General features: G+C 34.2%; 1 protein-coding gene and 1 gene segment (V, D, J or C); one reads left to right on the top strand and one right to left on the bottom strand.

Annotated features, from left to right (window-relative positions):
- LOC100935631 overlaps positions 1–25,535 on the top strand; it is an 824,790-nt gene that overhangs the window by 210,852 nt on the left and 588,403 nt on the right.
- On the bottom strand, positions 87–25,535 carry LOC105749136 (zinc finger protein 420-like). Of its 5 annotated transcripts, XR_004232633.1 has the most exons (7): positions 25,219–25,534; positions 24,742–24,820; positions 16,987–17,113; positions 16,141–16,236; positions 14,450–14,569; positions 10,075–10,175; positions 87–679 (listed from the first exon to the last, which is right to left on the bottom strand). XR_004232633.1 is itself a non-coding variant. In XM_031957154.1 (6 exons), exons 1-6 carry the CDS (start codon positions 25,239–25,241, stop codon positions 10,141–10,143), a joined length of 480 nt encoding a protein of 159 aa, XP_031813014.1. In that variant the 5' UTR covers positions 25,242–25,534; the 3' UTR covers positions 9,935–10,140. The 5 variants fall into 5 exon arrangements, 4 of the variants coding, with proteins under 4 accessions (XP_031813014.1, XP_031813015.1, XP_031813013.1 ...); XM_031957154.1 differs by lacking the exon at positions 87–679 and having other exon boundaries at positions 9,935–10,175; XM_031957155.1 differs by lacking the exons at positions 87–679; positions 14,450–14,569 and having other exon boundaries at positions 9,935–10,175; positions 25,219–25,535.

Here is a 25,535-nt window from a genome sequence, read left to right as displayed (position 1 = left end):
TACCACTGATAAAGGTGAAATTAACACAATTATAAGGCATTATTTTTCCCAATTATATGCCAATAAATTGAGAGAGATTATTATTAATAACCAATCAATATCATAGGATCTAAGTTGTTTCCTCTTTCTATTTCCTCATGCAAAGTTCAGTCCTTGTGAATGACAGGGCTGACAATAAGACATTCTTTTCATTCATTCAACTGGGAGGGCTTATTTCTGATTAAAGCTGAAGAGAATGAAATCTAGGTGAATTTGGTCCTTTATGTTCTATTCAGACAGAACTGGGTGTAATAAAGATTCTTTTATCTATATTGACCCAAGGTGGGAGCGATCTGGGTAGAGATGAGTGTTCTTGTCCAAAAGTGACATAGTCAAAGCCACATCTCTTAGCCCCTCATTAGAAAAAAAGCTCACCTCTCATTATAATATTCATTCTTTTGTTGTTAGCCAATTAGAATCAAATCCCCCTGTTAGGAATACGTACTTTTTCAAGGGTATTTAAATGTTAAGTGATCTCAATTTATTATTTCCTAGTGTAGAGATTAAAATTCTCTCGCTTACAATAAGAGAGGCTGAGGCAGAGGTCTGAACCAATGACACTATTTATTAAAGAGTCCATGGTTCCCTCCAATGAAGTGGACCTCAGATCTTCCTCACGATTTCAAATGTCTCTTCCTTCCTGAAAGAAGCAGAGTAGAAGGACTTTTACCAGATGCTACAGATGACTGAGACTGCAATCTGGAGGCTGAGAACACCAGTTTAAAGGACCGATGGAGGAACCTTAAGAATGGATTATTAATGACAATGATAATTAATGACAATTTGTAACCTCTAAAATTGACTTTGCAATTAGGACTTTTGACAGGAGGTGGGAATGTTTGTGCTTAGAGGAATTTTAACAATATTGGTGTTGTATCTGTTACTTATATTTCCAGAAAAGTTTATATAGACTCCGCAATTGGAGGAAGTTGAATTAACCTTTTTAGTATGAAGAATTCCGTTAGCTTTCTTTAATGTGAAATTAGAATATTCTGCATTCTATATGAGTTTTAATTGGTTGTATTGAGTCATTTTAAAGCTGTTCCCATTGTTTTAGGGAAATTCTGAAATTGTGTAGTTGATACGTATTTACTAAATGGGAGATTGTATATCTTATTAGGAGGGTGGGGAATGTAGGTCAAATGATGAAAGCTTGTTGGAGGGGCCCTAGAAATTAGAAATAAATTCTGCTTCATGACTTGTGGCTGAAGGCCAAAGTACAAAGACTGGCATATGTCGGCATTAACCAGGAACTGCATGACTATCTGTTGGCCAGGCTTGAAGAGGGCAAGTTATTGTATGAACAGAGACTTACTATCTGAGATAAAATCTCTTGGGACTATAGCTGATATTATTTAGAGTTTTGAAATCAGGTATGATTGTCTGATGGATCAAGCCAGTAATCCACCATCTGAAAGTAACATGCTATAAACTACTTGGAGGAATGTAATCCTGAATTGTTATAGGGGGAGATTAGTATCTGAGCAAGAGTTGGAAGGACAACCTTGGCCCCTGATTAAGGTAAGATTTTTCTGACTCAGTTTCTCATTGGTATTCCTTTGAATAAGAACCCACCTGATTATTCCTAAGGCTGGCTATAAGATGGAATTGTTATAGCATACAATTAGTTAAAGATGCTTTATTCTGTCATGTATATGCTCTCAGGCTGAGGTCTAAGGACTAGTTTTTGTTTATAATCATGTCCCTGCTTTTTCCTCTTATAGCAAATTTCTATAACCAGGGAAAGTATTCAGTAGATGCTATGAGCATAATTCAAGTATGTAAGATCTTGCAATTTCCTATCTGAAAATATGTGGTCATTTTATCCTAAAAAGGCAGATAATGATTTGGCCTAGTCATCTATCTGTTGCTAGATGCATTTGTAGTGTAGTCAAAATGATGCATGTTACCTCCTATGATCTTCTTTACCTCTTATTTGATCATAAATTCTTTAAGCAGAGATCAGAAAGCTAAATTTTACATGTTCCCAAATTGATTTTGATATCATCCTTTATGTCTAAATCATATATCCATTTTGATCTTGTGTTGGTATGACATAGGTTGTTGATCTATGTCTAGTTTCTGCCATCCAGTTTTATAATTTTACCACCAGTTTTTGTCACATAGTGAGTTCTTGGGCCAAAAGCTTGAATCTTTGGGTTTATCAAATACTCTTGGATTACTATGATTATTTGTTTATGTACATTATGTATCTAATACATTTAATTTGTCAGCCACTGTATTTCTTAACCCTTTTATATTAACTTTTGAACATAGTTTCAAATCTGGTGCTGCTAGACTGCCTTCCTTAACATTTTAAAAAATGATTTCCTTGTACTTTTGTTTTTCTTGATAAATCTTATTGGGGTTTTTTTTAGCTATATAAAAAAAAATTCTTTGGTAGTTTGATTGGCATGTAGGAAATAAATGAAGTAGAAATTGTCACTTTCTTGTATTGACTCAGCTGGTGACCAATTACTATTTCTCTAGTTGTTTAGATCAGTGTTTGTGTGAAAAATGTGTTTTTTTAACTATATTCATTTAGTTCCTGGCTGTATTTGAGGAGACAGATTTCCAAGTTTGTTTTGTTTCTGTTTTTGTTTTTTCTGTCTGCAGTTATGGAATTTAATGGAATTTTCTTTCTCCCCTTACTTCTGGGTTTTATGATCAATAGAGAGAAATGCTAACAATTTATGTGATTTCATTTTATATCTTGTGATCTGCTAAATTTCTTCATTGTTTCAACTAATTTTAAAATTGATTCTCTAGGATTCTATCAAGCATACTGTCATATCATTGGCAGAGTGATATAATTTGTTTGCCTTTATTCCTCTGATTTCTTTTTCTTATTGCAGGGGTCCTCAAACTTTTTAAATAAGGAGCCAGTTCACTGTCCTTAAAGACTGTTGGAGGGCCAGATTATAGTAAAAACAAAAACTTTGTTTTGTGAGCCTTTAAATAAAGAAACTTCATAGCCCTGGGTGAGGGGGATAATCATCCTCAGCTGCCGCATCTGGCCCGCGGGCCGTAGTTTGAGGCCCCCTGCTATAGTGTTTCATTTTTTTCAAATCAAACAATTCTTAGCATTCATTTTTTTAATATAAATTTTTGGATACTAAATTTCTCCCTCCTTACTATCTGTTATCTCTCCCCCAAGATAGTAGACAGTTTGATTTATATATGTGTATTCATATAAAACATATTTCCAGATGAGTCAAGTTATGAAAGAAGAAACAGAAAGGAAAAAAAACACAAAAATATTAAGTGAAAATAATATGCTTTGATCTGCATTCAGCTCCATAGTTTTTCCTCTGGATATGGATGCATTTATCAGTGAATGTAAGTCTTTCCAGGTTTTCCTGAAATCCACGTGCTTGTCATTTCTTACAACAGTTGTATTGCATTATATTCATATACCAAGACTTGGTTAGCCATTCCCCAACTGATAGGCATCCCTTTAATTTCTATGTCATCACAAAAAGAGCTGCTATAAATAATTTTTTTTAAATGAATAGGTCCTTTTCCCTTTTTTTGGATGTCTTTGGGATATAGATTCAGCAATAATACTGCTGAATCTAAAGAGTTGAACAATTTTATAACCCTTTGGGCATAGTTCCAAATTGCTCTCCAAAATTGCTGCATCAATTCACAATTCCACAACAATGCATTAGTGTTTCAATTTTCCCATATTCTCTCCAACATTCATCATTTTCCTTTTCTGTCACATTAGCCAACCTGATAGGTGTGAAATGGTCCCACAGAGTTGTTTTAATTTGCATTTCCCTAATCAGCATTTTTTCATATGACTATAGATTACTTTGATTTTTTTTCATCTGATAATTTCCTCTTCATATCTTTAGACCAATTATCAACTGGGGAATGACTTTATTCTTATAAATTTTATTTAATCCTCTATATATTTGAGAAATATAACTTATCAGAGACACTTGAGGTAAAAATTGTTTCCTTTTTGTTTTCCTTCTAATTTGAGTTGCATTGGTTTTATTTGTGCAAAAACTTTTAATGTAATTAGAATTATCTATTTTTCATTTCATAATGTTCTCTATCTCTTGTATAGTCATAAATTCTTTCCTTCTCCATAGATATGATAGGTAAACTATTCCTTGCTCTTATATGATTACATCACCTTTTATGTTTAAATCACATACCCATTTTGACCTTATCTCAGTATATGGGGTGAGATGTTGAGCTAAACCTAGTTTCTATCATTGTTTTCCAGTTTTTGTTAAATAGGTTTATCAAATACTAGATTATGACCATTTTCTATTATGCGTTGTATGGCTAATCTATTATACTGATCCTATACTACTCTTTCTTAGCCAGGACCAGATAGTTTTGATGATTGCTACTTTATAATATAGTTTGATCCAGTATGGCTAGGCCGCATTCCTTGGCATTTCCCCCCATTAATTCCCTTGATGTTCTTGACTTTTTTTTTTCCAAATGAATTTTGTTATTATTTTTCCTTGCTCTGTAAAATAATTTTTTGGTAGTTTGATTGGTATGGCACTGAATAATAAATTAATTTAGGTAGAATTATCATTTTCTTATATTGGCTTGGTCTAAAGATGAAAAATTAATATTTTTCCACTTGTTTAGATCTGACTTTATTTGTATAAAAAGTTTTGTAATTGTGTTCATATAGTTCCTGATTTGTCTTGGCAGATAGGCTCCCAAATATTTTATGCTGTTTATACTTTTTAAAAAATGCCAGTAGCATTTTATTTATCCAATTACATGTAAAGATAGTTTTTAACAGTCATTTTAATAAGATTTTGAGTTTCAAATTTTTTCTCCTTTCCTTCCTTACCTGCCTCATTCCCAACACAGAAAGAAATATATCACATTCTTGCGATATATTGTTGTAATGTCTTCACTAATACTTTATTCAAAATTTTTGCATCATTATTCGTAGTTTATAGTTTATACAGGCACAATCATTTTCTAATTTTAAAAATTTTCCCCAGCTACATGTATAATAATTTTTTACATTTGTTTTTAAAACTTGTAAAGGGCTGAAACTCTGAATAGGTACACTGGAATCAGACAACAGAGCACTTAAGGCTAATTACCTGTTGGACAATACTCTATTAGCATATGCTTGGAAAAATGGCCCTTCTCACTATTCTGTGCTGGCTTGGATCTTTTGGTGTATACAGATAATCGGGGATTAGGGGGTAGAGTAAGACAAGTCAGAATCACTTTGAAGGAGAATGAGAAGGGAGGTCAGTAGGTAAAGAGCTTGTGGCAATTTCATCCATCTCCTTTACTTCTCCCCCTAAAGACCAAGGACTTTTGCTGATCCTGAGGTCAACAGGGAGCAAATCCAGACTTCACAAAACACGAGTTCCAGATTCACTCCCTTCCTTTCCATCCCCATCCCCATTAAGAAGGCACATGTGAAGTTATTATGTAAAACATTTCCATAAAAGTCATATTGTACAAAAAAAATTTTAAAGCCCTCAAGAAAAATAAAGCTTAAAAAAAATTATGCTTCAATTTGTATTCAGGGACAATCAGTTCTCTCTACATAAGGATAGGTAACATTTTTCATCAAAAGTCCTTCAGAGTAGTCATGGATCATCGTATTGCCAAAAACAGCAAAATAGTTTACAGCTGATCATCCCATATTGTTATTCATGCATAATCATTTTAAACTTATTTCATATTAGTTAAGTTCTATACGTGATTTAAGTGGAATTTCTCTTTTTATCTTTTTCTGCAGAGTTTTGTGGTAATGTATAGAAATCCTAATGGTTTATATAGCTTTATTTTATATTCTGCAACTTTACAATTTTTTTAAGTTAGACACTAGGATTTTCTAAGTATATTATGTCATCTGCAAAGAATAATAATTTTGTTTCCTAATTGCCTATTCTAATTTCTTCAACTACTTTTTCTTCTCTTACTGCTATAGATAATATTTTTACTGCAATATTGAATAACATCTTTATTTCACCCCCCTATCTTTTTGGGAAGGCTTCTAGTTTATCCCTATTATATATAATTCTTGCTGATGGTTTTAGATAGATTCTACTTATTATAAGGAATGATCCTTTTATTTCTATGTTCTCTAGTATTTTTAATATGAATGTGTGCTGTATTTTATCAAAAGCTTTTCCTGCATCTATTGAAAAAAACATTTGGTTTTGTTATTGATATGATCAATTTTACTGATAGTTTTCTTATTTGAACCAGCCCTCCATTCCTGGTATAAATCCCACTTGATCATTCTTGTGATATATTGTTGTAATGTCTTCACTAATACTTTATTTAAAATTTTTGTATCATTATTCATTAGGGACATTAGTCTATACTTTTCTTTATGTTTTAACTCTTCCTTGTTTTAGATACTAGCACCATATTTGTGTCATAAAAAGATCTAGTAGAATTGCTTCTATTTAAATACTATTATTTATATACTGTTGGAATTAATTGTTCTATAAATGTTTGGTAGAATTCACTTGTAAATCCTTCTGGCTCTGGGGATTTTTTTCCTAGGGAGTTAACTGATGGTTTGTTCAATTTCTTTTTCTAAACAGAAGTTAAGTACTCTAATTCATTTTCTTTTAATCTACACAATTTATATTTTTGTAAATATTTATCCATTTCACTTAGATTGTCAGATAGAGGTTGGTGTATAGTTGGACAAACTAGCTCTCAATTATTCCTTTAATTTCCTGTTCATTTGTGGTGGTGAACTCATCCTTCTCATTTTTGATTCTGGTAATTTGATTTTCTCTTTTATTTTTATTCAAATTAAAGATTTCTCTTTTTTGGATTGTTGGGGGTTTTTTCATACCACCAGCTTAGTTTTATTTAATGAAATTAAAAAACCCATTGAACTAATAATCTTGATTTTCAGAATCTCCAACTTAGAGCATTTTAAAATTTGTTCTTTTTCTAGCTTTTTTAGTTCTACTCCCAATTCATTGATCTACTCTCTCTATTTTATTAACGTAAGCATTAAGAGATAGAAATTTTCCCTGAAGTACCATTTTGGCTGCATGCCAGAAATTTTGGTATCTTGTCTCATTATTTCTTTGAAATTATCTCTTTGATAAATTTGATTGTATGATTTATTTTTGACCCACTTTATTCTCTACGATTATTTAGTTTCCAATTAATTTTTAATTTATCTTTCCATGACCCTTTATTGAATGTTATTTTTATTGCTTCATGATCTAAAAAGGATGCATTTAATATTTCTTCTTGCATTTGATGATGGGGTTTTTATGCTCTGATACATGCTCAGTTTTTGTATAGATGCCATGTACTAATGGAAAAAAAAAAAAAGTATATTCCTTTCTATTCTCATTCAGTTTTCTCCAAAGGTCTATCATATCTAACTTATCTAAAATTTTATTCATCTCCTTAACTTCTTTCATATTTTCTTGTTAATTTAATTCTGAGAGGGGAAAGTTGAGGTCCCCCACTAGTACAATTTTACTGTCTCTTCCTGAAACTCATTTAAATTATTCTTTGGAAGTTTGGCTATATGAACCACTTGGTTCATATATGTTTAGTCCTGATACTATTTCTGTGTCTATGGTATCTTTTAGCAAGATGTAGTTTTCTTTCTTGTTTCTTTTAATTATAGCTATTTTTGCTTTTGCCTTGTCTGAGATCATGTTTGCTACCCCTACTTTTTAAAAAAAATTTCCACTAAAGCATAATATATTCTCCATCATTTTACTCTGTACATGTCTCTGATTAAAATGTGTTTTTTGTAAACAGCATATTGTGGGATTCTGGTTTTTAATCACTCTACTATCTGCTTGTTTTAAGGGAAAGTTTATCCCATTCCCATTTACAGTTGTTAATGCTATTCTTTCCTTTCCTCCCTTCTCTTCCCTTCTCCCTTCTCTTTTTTCTCTTCTCTTTTCTTTCTCTGTCTCTATCTCTACCTTTTTCTTAACTGTACGTGGCACTCTCACAAAAATTCATATATCAGGGCATTAAAAACCACATATAAATAAAAACAATATTTAATATGTCTTTTCCAGCCTATAATGCAATGAAAATCACCTCAATAAAGGGCTTTGAAGCACAGATTAAAAATTACAATCAATTTCTTTAAAGATAACAACGATACAATACACCAAACAATGGGATTTAGCTAAAATAACGTTTACAAAAAAATTTACATCTCTGAATGCTTACATCATTTTTTTTTTAAAAGTAAAAGCACAGATCAATGAATTGGGCATATAACAAATAAAAACTAGAAAAAAGAATGAATTAAAAGTACTCAAAAAAAAAACCTAGAAAAAAATTGGAGGTGATTAATAAAATTGAAAATAAAAAAGCCACTGAACTAGTAAATAAATACCGGAGCTGGTTTACTCAAAAACCAGTAAAACAAATAAACCAGTGATTAATTTGATTAAAAGAAAAGAACAAAAGGAAAATTAAATTACCAGGATATTAAAAGGGAAGAGAAATGAGATCACTAATCATCACTAATGAAGATGAAATTAGAACTCTTAAGAATTCTTTTACCCCAAAATATGCCAATTAAGATGATAATCTAAGTAAATACATTTTTTTACAAAAATATAAATTGATAAGCTTAACAGAGGAAATAGAATACCTTTTAAAACCTGTCTTAGAAAATGAAATTAAATGAGGTATAAATGAACCCTTTAAGAAAAATTCCTGGCAGTAGATGGATTTTCTAGTAAAATGTAAAGAACAATTAATTACAATAATGTTTAAGTTATTTGAAATAATGAGTAAAGGAGTTTTCACAAACTCCTTCTATGACACAAATCGTGATTCCAAAATAGAGAAAACAAATTAATCTTTGTAATGACTATTGAGAAAATAATTTAAAATAAATATTAGCATGAAGATTACAACAATTTGTCAAAAAAAAAAAAAACTATAAACAAGTTCTGTTCATATCAGGAATGCAGGGCTGGTTCCATTTACGCATAATTGACAATTTCAGTAACAAAACAAAAGCTTTTTAACAAAATCCCACTCCTATTTCTACTAAAAACACCACCACCACTATAAAGCATAGGAATAAATGAAGCTTTCTTAAAATAGGTAGTATCTAAAATCAAGGAAAAGCATTACCTGAAATAGGAATAAACTAGGAACCTTTCCTAAAAGATCAGGGTAAAGCAAGGATGGCCATTATCAACACTTGTTTAACATTATACTAGAAATGCTATAATAGTAATAGAAGAAAAAAAAACCTGAAATAAGGGAAGAAACACAACTATCAAATTATAGTTGCAAATAATATGACAGAATCATAGAAAATCAACTAAAAATCTAATTGAAAGAATGAAGAATTCTAGGAAAGTTGTAGATCATAAAACCTAAATCTTTAGCATTCCAATATGTTGATATATCTATATCTATATCAGAATTTAGTAAAATCCCAGCAGTAAGAAAAAGAGAATTTCTATTTAAAATAACTGCAGATAATATAAAATACTGAGACTATACTCAAAAACAAGAACATAATTAAAAAACACTGTTCATACAGCCAGATCTGATCATTTGGAGAATGGGTATACTGAGTCAATACAATAAAAATGAAAATTCTACCTAAATTAGTTTATTCTATCAGTCCCATGCCATTCAAACTATCAAAGAACTTTTTTTTAATATAATATAATTTTTTTTATAAAATAAGGAAAAAATTAAATTTATAAAGACAAAGAGAGGGTCAGGAATATTTTGGAAATGAATTTATTGGGGAATAAATGTTTTAAAAAAAATTAACAATATTAAATCGAAGAATCCTCCAAAGCCTCTGTAAAAAATATGCAAAAATATTTATATCAAGTGTTTACTGTGGTAGGGGGAGTGATGGGAGGAAGACAGGACAAGGAAGTTTGATTGTTTGGTTTGGGTTTTTTGTTTTGTGGTGGCAAAGGATTGCAAAATTGAGTGGATACTCACCACCTAGGTAATGGCTGAATGAGATAAATTATTCTGGGGTCATACTACATGTCTCCCTTTATTAGAGGCTAGAAATGCCCCCTTTTCACTGACCTGGACACAAGCAGGGGGTCATGGTACTGGAGTGAAGACCAAAAGGAGACAGTCATGTCTCAGTCTTCAGACTGATATCTCTTTAGGGACAAAGCAGGAGACTAGACAGAGAGAAAATATCTAGTGTAAAATCATACTTTAAAAACTTTCAATAATAACCATATAGCAAAATCATTAAGAAAAAAAATACAGTTTTTAAACATTATACTTTTATTTATATTGACTTATCAGTTTGTTCTCTGGATATAAATTATATTTCATCATGAATCCTTTTTAATAATCATGATCAGAGTAGCTAAATCTTTAACAGTTGATCACCATTACAGTATTGCTGTTACCATAAACAAAGATGATATGGTTTTGCTCACTTCATTCCATATCAATTCACTAGGTCTTCATAGGTTTTTACTGAAATCATCCCCATCATGTTGTTGTGTAGTGATTCGATGGAGTCCCTGAACCCATTATGGAAACTGCCTTGGCAAACACATGGAATGGTCTTACAATTTCTTTCTCCAATAGATTAAGACAGAGATTAAATGACTTGTCCAGAACCACAGAGATATTAAGTATCTGAAGTCATATTTGAATTCAGGATTTACTGACTCTAGGTAGGCACAGTGCTCTATCCACTAAGCCACTGAGCTGCTATCATTTCTTACATCAAATAGTATTCCACTAAAATCATAAACCATAACTTATCCAGCCACTCCCCAAATGATAAACATTCCTTCAATTTCCTATACTGCCACAAAAAGAGCTGCTAGAAATATTTTTGTACACATAGATCCATTTCCTTTTTGTTTTAATCTCTTTGGCACAGACCAAGCAATGTGGATAAAAGGGAATGCAGTTTTTTTAGGCTTCTGGACATAGGTCCAAATTGTTCAGCAGAATGGTTGGAACACTTATGAACTTGCATTGGTGTTCTTATTTTTCCCCACATCTTCTCCAGATCAATCATTTATCTCAACACATTAGTCAATCTAACAGATGTGAAATGTTCTCAGAGTTTTTATTTGCATTTCTCTAATCAACAGTAACTTGGAACATTTTTTTTCCTATGGCACTTTTGTTTTTCCTGAGGCAATTGGGGTTAAGTGACTTGCCCAGGGTAACCCAGCCAGAAAGTGTTAAGTGTCTGAGGCCAGATTTGAGCTCAGGTCCTCTTGACTTCAGGGTTGGTGCTCTATCCATTGTGCCACTTAGCTGTTCCTTTTTTATTTCTTCTGAAAACCCCTATTCATAACCTTTGACCACAATGAGAATCCCATTCTTCTTTAATTAGGCGACAAAGCCTGTAGCTATCTTAAAAAATAAGTTATTCTTGCCGTTTACCAGCATTTCACTGAATTCCTTTACTTTGACATTCAGAACATTGGGCAGAAGTCATGTCAACATCTGCAATAGACCATTAGTAGGCTTTTGAAAAATTAATGTGATTCCAAATCTGCATGAGTCAGTGGTTATCCTATGAATATGAGCAGAAACAGTACCAGCAACATCAGGAATGCAACTCAGATTGTGGTACCTTCCTCAAGCACAGCCAACAAATATTATTAACACATCAAGGGGGGGTAGAGCCAAGATAGCACATGTTTCTTTCTGACCTTCTCCCACTATCCTCACACTAATTACCAAATCCAGCCTCTGAATTAGTTCCGGATTGGCAGAAACCATGAATATCAGGAGTGTAACTAACAAATTACCAGCAGAAGATAATTTCAAAGATTGCCAGAAAAGGTCTATTTCAATCAGACACAGAGGGAGGTGGGCCAAGCGCAAGCAGGCTGAGCACAGATGCCAAGGCATGCAAGGCAATGCAGTGTGCTAGAGAATCTATGGAGAGGAATCTACAGCAGTGTTGGCTACTCTGCCCAGGTTGCAGGCCAATAGATAAACAGACAAATTATCACACATCATGCTCATCTGACAGCCAAGAGGTCAACCATATGACTCCTGCATGCTACCTACCTACTCAGGGATCAAAGTTAATACCAAAGCTATTCCAATACCACTATCTACTCAAAATCCTCCATCTCACCTACCACATCCTCTTCATAGTGAAAGGCCAATGGGAGGATACAATCTTTCTTCCTTTAGATGGTTCTACAGAAGAGAACATCTTCCTTCACAGGGACTAAATAAGCACTCTAGACTTAGAAAGAAGGACTGAGAATCAGTCTAGACAGTTAAGGGTCCCTCCCACACTCCTTATATTCAGAAAAATTCTGCAAAGGATGAACTCTGATGAACACCAGAATAGTGTCCTCACTCAAAATGCCTTCCCACATACATTGTATAATCCATAAAGATTCTATACAGAATAGATTATTTGATGCTGAGAAAACTATGTCTTCAGTCTTGAGGTCTTCCACATTCATTACATTCATAAGGTCTTTCTCCAGGATCAATGTTCTAATGTTGAGTAAGTTCTAAATTCAGAAGTAAGGCCTATCTACAGAGTACATTCATATGAATTCTGTGATGTCTAATAAGCTCCAAGTTGTAGTGGAAGACTCTCATGCTCCTTATATTCATAAAGGATCTTCCCAGTATAAATTTTTGATGCACAGTAAATTGTGCCTTCCCATATTCACAAGACTTTTTTCAAGTATAAATGCTCTGATGTACAGTAAGTTGTGGCTCACTTCTAAAAATCTTTCCACATTCATAAGGATCTTCACCTTGTAGTGGTTTCTTCCCACTATTTACATTCATGAGAAAACTTTCACATATGAATTCTGTGATGAACATAAAGATGTGTTCTCAGTTGTTTACTTCCTACATTCACTACTTTCAAAAGGTTTCTCTCCAGTATGAATTCTGATATACAGTAAGATATGACTCCCTATTGAAGGCTTTCCCATATATAAGTACATACATAAGATTTCTCAATCCTGTAATTTCTTTGAAGTTATCTAAGATATGACTTTAGAGGGAAGCCTTCCCATATGCTTTTCATTCATAAGAAAACTCTGATGCATAGTGAGATAAGCCTTCCTTCTGAACACCTTCCCACATTAATTATATTCCTAAGGCTTCTCTCCAGTATGCATTCTCTGATGCTGAGTAAGTTGTCTCTCAACCTTGAAAGCCATCCTGCATTCATTACATTCATAAGGTACGTCTCCATTATGAATTCTCTGGTGCACGGTAAGATTTGCATTCTGGCAGAAGGCCTTCCCACATACATTACATTCATAAGGTTTCTCTCCTGTATGAATTCTTTGATGTACAATAAGTACTGAATTGTAAAAGAAAGCTTTTCCACACTCCTTACATTCAAAATGTTTTTCTCCATTATGAATGCTCTGATGCACAGTAATATTTGCCTTGCTTCTGAAAGCCATTCCACAATCACTACATTGATAAGGTTTCTCTCCAGTATGAATTCTTTGATGTACAGTAAGATGCGAGTTCTTCTTGAAAGCCTTCCCACAAATAATACATTCATATAGTTTCTCTATTTTATGATTTCTTTGATGTTTTCTAAGATATGACTTTAAAGGAAAATCCTTTCCACATTCTTTACATTCATAACGATTCTCTCCAGTATGAATTCGCTGATGTTCAGTAAGATGTGACTTTCTATTAAAGGCTTTGCCACATTCACTACATTCATAAAGTTTCTCTCCTGTATGAATTCTCTGATGTTCATTAAGATGTGACTTCCTATTGAAGGCCTTGCCACATTCACTACATTCATAAGGTTTCTCTCCAGTATGAATTCTCTGATGTAGAACATATTCTGAGTTGTAGATAAAAACCTTTCCACACTCCTTACATTCATAAAGAATCTTTCCATTATGAATACTCTGATGCAGAGTAAATTGTGTCTTGTGCCTGAAGGTCTTACCACATTTACTACATTTGTAAAGTTTCTGTTCAATATGAATTCTCTGATGTACAGTAAGATGTGACTTCCTATTGAAGGCCTTCCCACATTCACTACATTCATAAGGTTTCTCTCCAGAATGAATTCGCTGATGCACAGTAAGATATTCCTTAACCCTAAAGGCCTTCCCACAAACACTACATTCATAAGGTTTCTCTGCTCTATGATTTCTTTGATGTTTTCTAAGATATGACTTTACAGGGAAAGCCTTCCCACATTCCTTACATTCATAGTGATTCTCTCCACTATGAATTCTCTGATGATCAGTAAGATGTGATTTCCTATTAAAGCCCTTCCCACAGTCACTACATTTGTAAAGTTTCTGTCCAATATGAATTCTCTGATGTTCAGTAAGATATGACTTCCTATTGAAGGCCTTCCCACATTCACTACATTCATAAGGTTTCTCTCCAGTGTGAATTCTCTGGTGTAGACCAAGTTCTGATTTGTAGATGAAAGCCTTTCCACACTCCTTACATTCATAAAGAATCTTTCTTGTATGAATACTCTGATGCACAGTAAGTTGTGTCTTACTCCTGAATCCCTTCCCACATTCATGACATTCATAAGATTTCTCTTCAGTAAAGTGTTTACTTCCTGAAAGGAAAAATAAAGAGTCGATTAAATTTGATGGGGGGTGAGGGGAGGATTGTGTGTTTTTGTTTTTGGGTGTTTGTTTGTTTGTTTTTTTTTTATCAATCCCAAGGTTCTTACTTGCTCAGAAGATTTTAGAGATACTATCGTGCCTTTCTACTTGAGATAACTAGTCTCAGTACTTTTTGGCTAAGAATCACAGTTAACTGAATGTAAAAATAGGATGACTCAAAATAAACAAATGAATTGCCTTAGAATGAAATTATCTGGAAAAATGAAGACAAATATACTCTAATGTGAATGGTTGACATTTGAATGTAATGAGCAAATGAAAGTACACTAAACTGAGAACATACCTTAAAAACCAGATGACTATGAAAAGTTTGCAAAACTAACTTTAGGGCAACAGGGTGGCACACTGCATAGAGTACTAGTGCTAGAGTCATGAAGATTAATTTTTCAGAGATCATATCAGGACTCTGACACTAACTTGTAATTCTACACAGTTCATTTTACCATGTTTGCCTCAGTTTCCTCATTTGGAAAGTGACTTAGAGAAGGAAAAGGCAAACCACTCCATTGTCTCTGCTCAAAAAACACCAAATTAGGCCACAAAGAGTTGGATATGAACAAAGAAATGATCAAGAAACAAAGATATTTTTCACAAAACAAAATGATAATATTTGAAACAATACTGAAACTCTAGTAATCAAAAAAACTTATAACAACTTGAAAATTTCATCAAAAACTCATGAGATTAGAAAAAATATTTTTAAATGACACATTTTGGAAGTTATTATGTGACATGTACTTATTAAGCTGCTGATGACATTATTCAAGAAAGCAGCAAAGCAATTTAGGCTTTCCCCATAAAACTTCATAACCATTGACCCAATGGTTTCATTACTAGATTTAAATCCTTAAGATGTTGCTACAAATAAAGACATTTCTCAAAAATATTCACCATAGTTTGTGAAATACTGAAAAATCTGTAAGTCCAATCATAGGGCTGTAGCTAAATAAATACTGTTAGAGGAACATATTATTATGCCTTGATAAATATGATTTCAAAGCCTAAAGAAAAACAGGATGACATAACAAGATAAACTGATGGAAGAAGAATTAGGATTAAATATTTTTAAAAGTACAACAGCAAAGAAACAAATATCAAGAAACAGAAGAAAGTATCTGAAGAGGACATAAAAGCTAAAAGGGCATATTATTAATATTTTAAATGATGTTTTTATTTTTAGAGGGAAAATGAATTCATGCCCCTTAGGCAAGACAATCCTTGCTTAACATAAAATAATCTTCCATGAAAAGGACAGAAATACCTGCCCCCCACACACATATCACTTCCATTGAAAGCAGAGAAACATGTAAGTAAAGAGATGCATAAAACAAGTACCTTCTTGAGTTAAAAAAATGACATTTGAAAGTCTCAGCTCTTCTCAACAGGCCTTTGAAGATTGGATAAGACCACTTTGTTCAACATGTTAAAAGAGATTTGACCTAAAATGACCAATAGAGTGTAATTTGAAATGAACTCATTTCCTTGGTTTTTATGTAGTCACCTGGGCAGCTGCTTTTTGGATTATCTGCCTCTGGCATCCAGAATGTTTCCTTTCTTTCCAACAGGTAAATCTCATCTGGTTTTGAAACTGCAAATCCTGTTTGTTGAAAATGAAAAAGTGTGAGGCAGAGTTATCTCAGAACTCAATCACAGAACAGAGATGAAGTACTTCTCTCAATACTCACTAGAAAAAATGGAGGAATAAGGGTTCAAAATTTATTTTATACACATCTAATATACTGTCTGTGCTAGCTAGTTTTGTCTTCAATTCACAATGGCCTAAATGAGAGATGGGGAGGGTTATTGTTTTGTTTTATTTTATTTTTTTTTTATGCAGTAAAAAAGGAAGGAGAATTTCCATTTTTAAAATAACACATAAAGCTTAATAAAAGAATTCAAAGTTAGTTGAAACTCTCTTTGGGAATAAAGTAGGTATCCCAGGAAGAGCTCCAGGATAGTACAAAGAACCAAGGAAGAATATTCTATTATGTGGGGATAGGTAAAAAGTAGCACTTAGGAAAAATAGTTCATGGGATTCTGCTTAGACAATAGGAACACTTTGTATCTGATGAAAGAAATAGGATTAAACAAAAAATCTTGGATTTCAAGCAAGAGAGGGGAAGATACATTCTCAAGGATAGTAACAAATCAAGCAGTCAATTTTCAGAAATACCAAGCAAAGACCCTTATCCTGGAACAAGTAGTACAATTACTGCGTCTCTTGGCGACTGGAATTAGGACTAGGAATTCCTTTCTTTTGTATACCAAAAAATAACTTAAAATCTTAAAAAAAAAAAAAAAAACCAACATTATATATCAAGACTATAAAAGGAGAAGTGTTTCTTACCCAACGAGACTAAGTTCCTATAGTTCTCCAGCATCACCTCCCTGTACAACTTCTTCTGAGATGGGTTCAAGTGCATCCACTCCTCCCAGGTGAATTCCACAGTCACATCCTGCAATGTCACTGATTCCTAAAACAGCAAAAATATTTGTGCTTACCCAGGAATAACTCTAATTTTTATAGTTTGAATATGAACTCCTTCTCAGCAGAACTTCTTTCTCTGAAAGAAACTTCTTTCAGTTTCTTATCTGTTTTCTAGTACAGAGATTGGTAGATAATAGGCACATTAGAATTTTTCTCTTTTGAGACGGAAAGATCCTTGGGTCCAGTGACCAGGTCTGCTTTTCTTTGTATCCTCAGTACTTAGCACAGTGGATGTTAATGTTGTTCACAGATCCAGTAGCATCATTTTTAAAATATATGGGGGTGGGGTTTTTTGTTTTGTCTTTTTTACACTATGTGAACATGATTATGCTCAATGTTCCAGGAATCATAAGAGAAAGGTGAGCAAGGAGGATTATCATCTTCTGACACACTGTAGAAAAATGTTTTATAGGTAAAAAGGATATTAAAGAACCATCATCTTCTAATTCATATATTTAGATATGAAAGAGACTCGAGTCTACCAATCTCATTTTACAAATAAGGGAAGTGGGGCCCAGAAAAGGAAAACCTGCGGCAGATCTAAAGGGAGTAAACTGCATATTTCCATTTTGAACTCAGGTTTTCTCAACTCCAAATTTAGAGATATTTTCACTACACCATGCTACAATGTCTTTTCTTTATAACCAGAATAAGTACACAGGTGAATATACACAGAAACAATGATAAATGTACTACTCTTTGAAGACAACAATGAATTGGAAACAAACTGAATTCTCACCCAAAAAAATACTATAATAGCATATAGAAACAATTGATTTATTTTACAGTTTGAAATGACAAGTGTGAATGAGGTAATTCAGGTCAAATCCAATAGTTTTGTAAAGGAGAGAACCATCTGTATCCAGAAAGAGGATTATGGAGATTGAATGTGGATTATAACATAGTATTTTCACCTTTTTTTCCTAGTTTGTTTCTTCTTTTTTCCACTCATTTTTTTTTCTTTTTTGATCTGACTTTTCTTATACAGTATGATAAATGTAGAAATGTTTATTAGAATTGTACATGTTTAACCTATATGAATTACTTGCTGTCTGGAAGGGAAAGAGGAAGAAAAATTTGGAACTAAACGTTTTGCAAGAGTGAATGTCGAAAACTATATTTATGTACTTTGAAAAATAAAAAGATACATGTGTGTATACATATATATGTGTATGTATATATATATATACACACATATATATATAATGACTAAATGAGGAAATCTGAAAAACATGTGAAATGTTAATTTACTGATGCAACGTGAAATAAGTTGAGGCAAAAGAACAAAAGACTACAAAAGAATATCTTTTAAAAGAACATGCTGAACTCTGAGAAATTGAAAAAAAATTACTTTTTATAACGGCAGAGAAGATGGAGACCAATAGAGAGGAGAATGTTTTATAAATTATGCAGAAGAGTCACTATAATTGATATTTTTATATAATTTTTTTTCTTCACTATAAAGGAAGGTGAGGGAAAGAAACCTTTTTCAGAAAATGACTGAGGTAAATAGCAAAAAGCTTTATAGGAAAAAAATGTAAAATTGCCTTTTCTAATTGCTCACTAACATTTAAAAAGGTATTCTAAGAATGTGCCACAATTTGAAGTCACTGGCCAAGGTTTTGGAGAAGCCATTGTTTCATTTTTGAAATGTGGTAAAAGTCCCTTTCCCCATTTCCATCGGCACTAACCCCATTGTCCAAGATCTTTCTGGGAAACCTAAGAATGGTTAAGCAATCAAACACTCTATACATTTCTTTCAGGACAGATGGATCCTGTCTATTTCTTTCGATTCTGGGTATCGACTTCTCATTGACAACTTTGGGGCTCTCAATCCCACTTTAAAGACCTTCATTTTTCAAAGATAAAAATTAAAGGCAAACAAGAGATTAGTTATTTAGCCTTCTCTCAGGCATCCTTCCATATCATCATTCCAACCACCCCAAATCCTGCGATTTCTTGCTTGCCTCTAAGACAGTTTTTAAAAAATCTTTTTTTGTAACATTGATCACCAGAATCAGATCTTTGGGGTCTCCCAATGCTTTTGTACACTGTGCTTTTTCTTTTTCTTTTTTTTTTATTAATCTTCAGTTAATGGCACTTAAAGTCATCTTAATGATCACTATCAGTTATGATTCAAGTCAATCAGCTATTAAAAATTACAAGCCGAGTCTTAATTATAAGCCTTCTGACAAAAAGCCTGCTATTCTTTTCTTTATCCTTTGCTGCCTCTTATTCTTTAATTCAATTCACTTTAAAGTAGCACTTCCCTAAAAAGCAAATTTGAATCGAGGACTTAAATTTTTAACTCCAGCACATAATAAATTAAAAAGGTATCATCAATCAGGGTACTAGGAGGGAAGACTACTCGCACCAAAAGGGTTTCTTCTCACCCTTCCTCCTTGAGTTTGAAGGAAAGAAGGCCACCCTTAAGAAAAATCCATTTTCTAGCACTCCTACTTTCCCCACCCCACTGGGAGTAAAAAATGAATAAAATCCTTGTAATGAATAAACACATACACAAAGACAGGCAAAGCAATTTCCCTACTAACCATGTCTGAAAAATGTATGTGTCAGTCTGCACCCTTTGTTTTATGACATTGTCAAAAGCTGGGTAACATGTATCAAGAATTCTTTTGAAAGATGGTCAATAATTGAGATTATAATTGTCATAAAGGTTCTTTCCATTTTTTTTTTTCCTCTTTGAGATATATACTGGTAGTTGTATAGCTGGAACAAAGGGTATGCAAAGTTTTATACCCTTTTTTATTTACACTGTAAACAAGGAAATCATATTATACTGAAAAGAACTACTGATGACAAATCCATATCAATCTTAAATATTTATGTTCCAGATGTCTTACCATATTAATTCATAAAGGAAAATAATTGAGCATGTCAGTAACAAAAACAATATAAATCATTAGGTTAAATTGTAATGCCAGAGAACATGAGGCAACATAGATTAGAGAGTATTTAATATTTTATCTGAAAGGGAGAGATTTACTGGGACCAAATGGATCCATGGTTTGGTCCCAGGGCTGAATGAGAGTATCATCTCCAAGAATCCAGCAAAAAATGCGAGTTCTCAATGACCTATATACAAGTGGCTCAGACAGAGGGAAGACTGAGGCAGGGCCGGAGTCAGGGTGCTGAGAGTGGGAACGGGATTATGACAGGGTAGGGCGAGTCACTGGAGATGGGGATGACATAATTGGGGGGAGGTACCCCAGGGATGGGGAGAGATAAGATGCTATCTGATATTCTGATAACTTGAGATGGGGAGAGGCATTTTGATATTCTAAAATATAAGATCTTTTATCCTTATCAAATATTCTGATAAAGGGGAAGGGATGGTTTTGCAGGATTGAGCAGAACAATTAGGGAAACCGAGGCAGGATAAAAGAAAATTGTGGCACAACAATATCAATAGCCCCCCCCCTCAAAAAAAGCTTTTCACAAACTACGACAACCATTGCTATTAAAAACACAGGGAAACATGAGAATAAATGGAACTTTTCTTTAAATAGTATCTATTAAAAACTAAGACCACACATTGTTTGTAATGGGAACAAACTAGATGCCTTCCCAAAAAAGCTAGAGGTAAGGCAAGAATGACAATTATCAATGTTTTATTCAATATTATAAATGAAATTTAACTACAATAATAGGACACGGAAAAAGAAATTGAAGGAATATGAGGGGAAAAAACAAAACTATCATGTTTTGCAGATGAAATATATACTGAAGAAAACCCTAGATAATCAACTAAAAACTAGTTTAAATAAACAACTTTACCAAAGCTGCACAATATAAAATAAACCCACAGAAACCATCAACATTTCTATTTATTTCCAACAAAATCAAGCAGAAATTAATAGAGATTAAGTTTAAAATAATCCCAGAGAGTATAAAATATATGGGAATCTACCTGCCCAGACCCACTCAAAAACTATACAAACATAATTTCAAACATTTTTCAAACAAATAAAGAGATTTAAATAACTAGAGAAATGTTAGTAGATCCTGGGTAAGCTGAGCCAGTAAAATGAAAGTGACAATTCTATCTAAATTGATATATTTACTCAGTGACATGCCAATCAAACCACTAAAGCTTTTTTTTTTTTTTTTAATAACTAGAAAAAAAAATAATTATCAAGCAAACCAAAGGTCAGCAATATCAAGGTAACAAATAAAAAAAACTTTATGTAAAGGAAGGGAACCTAGCATGAAAGATTTCAAACTATATCAAAAGGAGTCATGATCAAAATTTGGGAAGGGCTAGAAATTTTAGATACACAATCTACCAAAGAAATCACTATAATATTATTTAGTGTTTGATAAACTCAAAGATCCAAACTTTTTAAGTAAGAATTCCCCATAAAATATACTAGAAAACTGCAGAGCGGTCTGACAAAAATAGGTATAGATCAACATTTTACATAATTTACCAAGAAAAGGTCAAAATGAGGACATGATTTGGACATAAAGAGTGGTATCCTAAGCACAGTTGGCAAGCATGGGAAAATGTACTTGTTATATCTATGGAAAAGAAAAGAATTTCTGACTAAACCACCAATAGAGAGAATCATACTCAAGAGAAACATACAAATATGAGTATACAAAATTAAAAATTTTTTGCAAAATCAAAAAACAATAAAAAAGACAATAGTAAAAAAGAAAATTTCTCTGATTAAGGACGCATTTCTCAAATATATAGGAAACTCAGCTAAATATTTAAAGATAAAATCCATTTAGCAATTGAAAAATAGACAAAGGACATGAACAGGCAGTTTTCAGAAGGGAGAGTCATCAATAGTTATATGAAAAAATGCTCTATCACTAATAATTAGAGAAATGTAAATTAAAACACTTCAGAGATACCACTTCACACCTATCAATCAGACTGGATACCAGGAGAGGAAAGGTAAATAATTAAAGTTGAAAGAAATGCAGAAAAATAAGTACACTAAAGCACTACTAATGGAATTGTAAACAGTTTTAGCCATTCATGAAATATAATGTGGAACCAAGCCCAAAAAGCTCCAAGACTGCTACTCTTTGAAGGTCTCTCATAAGGTCTCCAAGCCAAAGAGATCAAAGAGGGGAAAGGACCTTTTTTTTAAAAATAAATAAATAAAAATAAAAATAAAAAAACACTGTTACTGTTCTAATCCCCTGAAAGCTGGTATAAGGGAATCATATTACGATTACAAGAAAGAACTCCCTGTACTTTGCATTATTCCAGTACCCTAACCCCTTCTGAAACAGTGAGTGAAACTGGAAGGATTTCAGGGGATTAGAACAGCAAATGGTTAACTGTGGGATATGAATGAACCACAATGACTCCATCTTTTGACTCAATTCTGGAGCTAGAATAATTTCTATTCAATTTTTGGCCTATCTAGTCCAATTGCTGTCTTGTGAGAAAACTTTATGCAACCGTGGGAACTGGGAAACCTTATTGTGCTTTTTTGACTCTAACTCTTCTTAGCTGGGAAACTGGACAACTTCTCCCTGCTATTTAGATCCCCTTACCCAGGAACCTATGTTATGCTGACCAAAAAAAATGGACAGTTCCTCACAATTGTACATCTAAAACAATTCATATGTCTTACTGAAAACTGGCCTCATTGATTGGTCAATAATTATCTCCATGTTTCTTTAACTGTTTACAAATACTTGAGAGGAGGACTGTTGAGGTTGGGAAGGGGGATCCCAAAATTTCCAGGTCATAGACCAGTGTCACAAGGTATCTCAAAAGAATTTGCAAGCCTGAACCCATTTCCTAGTCAAGGAGCAAAGTTTATTGGAATTGTAAAGCCAATTGAAGTGGGCTAAACTCCAGAAGAAATTAGCGAGGAACTAAGAGAAAGGAGTTAGGTTTATAGAATAGAGCTACTTATTTGCTAATTTTATGGCTTTCAGGTAGATTTAAGAGGTGGTCCTATAGACTGTCTCTGGTCAGTCAGACCACTCTGGTGGTCCTATTCTTTGTCTCAGGAATTTGGTTATCACTGACCAACAGATTCTGTCAGTCAGTAATGTTTGTAAGATTATTCTAAGGCCAGACTTCAGAATCATTGACAGATTGTCAGAATAGCACTCTAAGGTTAGAGAATCTCAGGTATATCTTCCTTAAAGTCTAAGGGAAGAAACTTTACTACTTTTCTAGGCCAAAAGATCCTTACAATCATCGACAAACAGATTGTTAGAATAATTGCACTCCAAAGTCAGGGGACCTCAAAAATCACTGCTGTCTCTCCTAGAAGCTATATTATACTAGCAGGACATTTTTTTTTTTTTTTTTATTTCAGGGTATTCCACTTGTTCATCCTCCCCTTCTCAATTTGGGAAGTCCCCAATCTTTCTACCAACTAGAAATCAGATTACCTAATGGTATGATGTTTCCTTTTAATTAAATGACATTATCTGAGTAATTGCTTTTGAAAATTTTATGTAGGGGGCAGCTAAATAGGGCAGTGGATTGAGCACTAGCCCTGAAGTCAGGAGGACCCGAGTTCAAATCTGGTCTCAGACACTTGATACGTCCTAGCTGTGTGACCCTGGGCAAGTCACTTAACCCCAATTGCCTCAGCCAAAAAAAAAAAAAATTTCATGTATCATTGTATTAATAAGTTTTCACTGCATTTAGAACTCATGTAGTTCTCCAAGTGTTTTTCCTGTGGACACAAAAACTGTCACAGAAAATAAAAGTTTAAGTAAAAAAAAGTTTAAGAAAGTAAAGATTGATACATAAAGGTTCAAAACAATACAGATGTGACCAAGCAATTCAAAATAAGCTATTAAGCTTTAGGCTAAAGTTAATCTCATTATAAAAGCCAAATTAGATATTTACCTTCAAAGTTACAAAAATACATTTTTCAGTTTGACATGGTAAATCTATTTGTAATACATATTACAGTTTACAATGAATATCTCCCCTTGTATTAATGATATCCAGGTCTGAAGTGAGGAGGTCTAGTCATTGTTGAACAATTAGTATGCACTGCTTAATAAATCCTGATGCTCAAAAGAGCAAACCATTGTTTCCTCGCTCATTTCTTCTTTCACCCCCACATCAGCTGAAGGATGGCTGAATAATGGGGGATATGAGTGTGCAGGAATATTAAGAAACGACAAGGCTGGGTAGGTTCTGAAAAAAACCTGGCAAAACTTCTATGAAGTGGGGCAAAGTGAACAAAAAGGGAAGAACACTGTGCCCAGAAATGGCAAAGCTGAAACAATAATCATCTGTAAAAGACTTCATCAATGCAATGAGGCATAAAAATGATGAAATCTGAAGACAGAAAGGATTTTTCCCCGTTTTCTTTTATTTTAAAGCTTTTTATTTATTTTTTGCACTCTCGCTCAGAGAAATGCTCTGCATGTCTCCACATGCATAATGAGTACCTTGTTACTTGCCTTGTCAGGGACGGGGAGAGGACTGGAAGGAGGGAAAGGATCGGGAGCCCAAAATTTCAAAATGCATGCTTATTCGGGGGAAGAGGTCTTAGATGATCTCTAAATACGATTCCCTGACGGCCAAAATTTCTAGGGTCATAACGTACACGAACGTGGGGGTGCTTCAGGGCAGCAGCAGCGGTCACTCACCTGGCCGGGCCTGGCCGTCAGTCCGGGGGCCATAGTCTCCTCCTCGGGGGCAGAGCGGAGGCCACGAGAGGCCGAGGTCCTGGGGAGGAAAGGAGGCCCATGAGAAGCCCCGCTTGTCACTGGGGAGGGCGGAGAGGGGGACAGGAGGATCCTGGAAGAGGAAGCCTCCTAGGGAGGCTGCTGGCAGGTGGGACGCCCCAATGAGAGAAATCCCAGAGCAGTCCCCGGCCAGTTCCACCCTGAAGACTGGGGGCCCGTCATGGGGGGTGGGGTGGGGAAGGCATGTCCCAAGAATAATTGGGGTCCACCCCCCGCCTTACGCTCCGCCTACATCTCTGCGCATGCGCCCTGGCAGGAACACGCAGCTTCAGTACGGCTTCCTTCACCCTGTTTGTGTGTTCACTTGTATGCTCCCAGGTCAGCCCCTGAGGCTCCAGGTTCCTCGCCCCTCCGCATCTGCTCTGGGCTGCTGCTCACCCTGTTATAAGTGCTGGAAGCATAGAAGAGGTGAGAGAGGCTGTAGGGAAGTGACTTTGAAAGCAAGTGCCAGTTCTGAAACCCAGGGCTCAGAAAATGCCTTTGGGAGAGCAAGTCCTTCTGGGAGTCGTAGTCTGGAGACTGCTGTATCTTCTGCGCATGCCCGAAGCTCATCCTCCTCCCCCCCCCCCCCCCCATCTTCCCGGGCATTGAATGAGCTCTTTGTAGTCCTTTGTTTTAGAAGGCCAAAATGACATCACTGTGTTAGAACGGAGTTACAGCCAGTCAGACCGTGGCCCGTCAGACCAGCGTGACTG

The sequence above is a fragment of the Sarcophilus harrisii genome, chromosome 2 (genome assembly GCF_902635505.1).
Source record: "Sarcophilus harrisii chromosome 2, mSarHar1.11, whole genome shotgun sequence".
In the NCBI taxonomy this organism is placed as follows: domain Eukaryota; kingdom Metazoa; phylum Chordata; class Mammalia; order Dasyuromorphia; family Dasyuridae; genus Sarcophilus; species Sarcophilus harrisii.
The sequence above is the reverse complement of the archived record's forward strand: the minus strand, read 5'-3'. Positions and strand labels throughout refer to the sequence as shown.

Coding starts and splice junctions, on each gene's coding strand:
- LOC105749136 (XM_031957152.1), bottom strand. CDS start 25,241: ATGCTTCCAGCACTTATAACAGG. Junction 24,821..25,218: donor CTTCCAGCACTTATAACAGG/GTGAGCAGCAGC, acceptor TTTCCTCCCCAG/GACCTCGGCCTCTCGTGGCC. Junction 17,114..24,741: donor TGACGGCCAGGCCCGGCCAG/GTGAGTGACCGC, acceptor TTGCTGTTTTAG/GAATCAGTGACATTGCAGGA.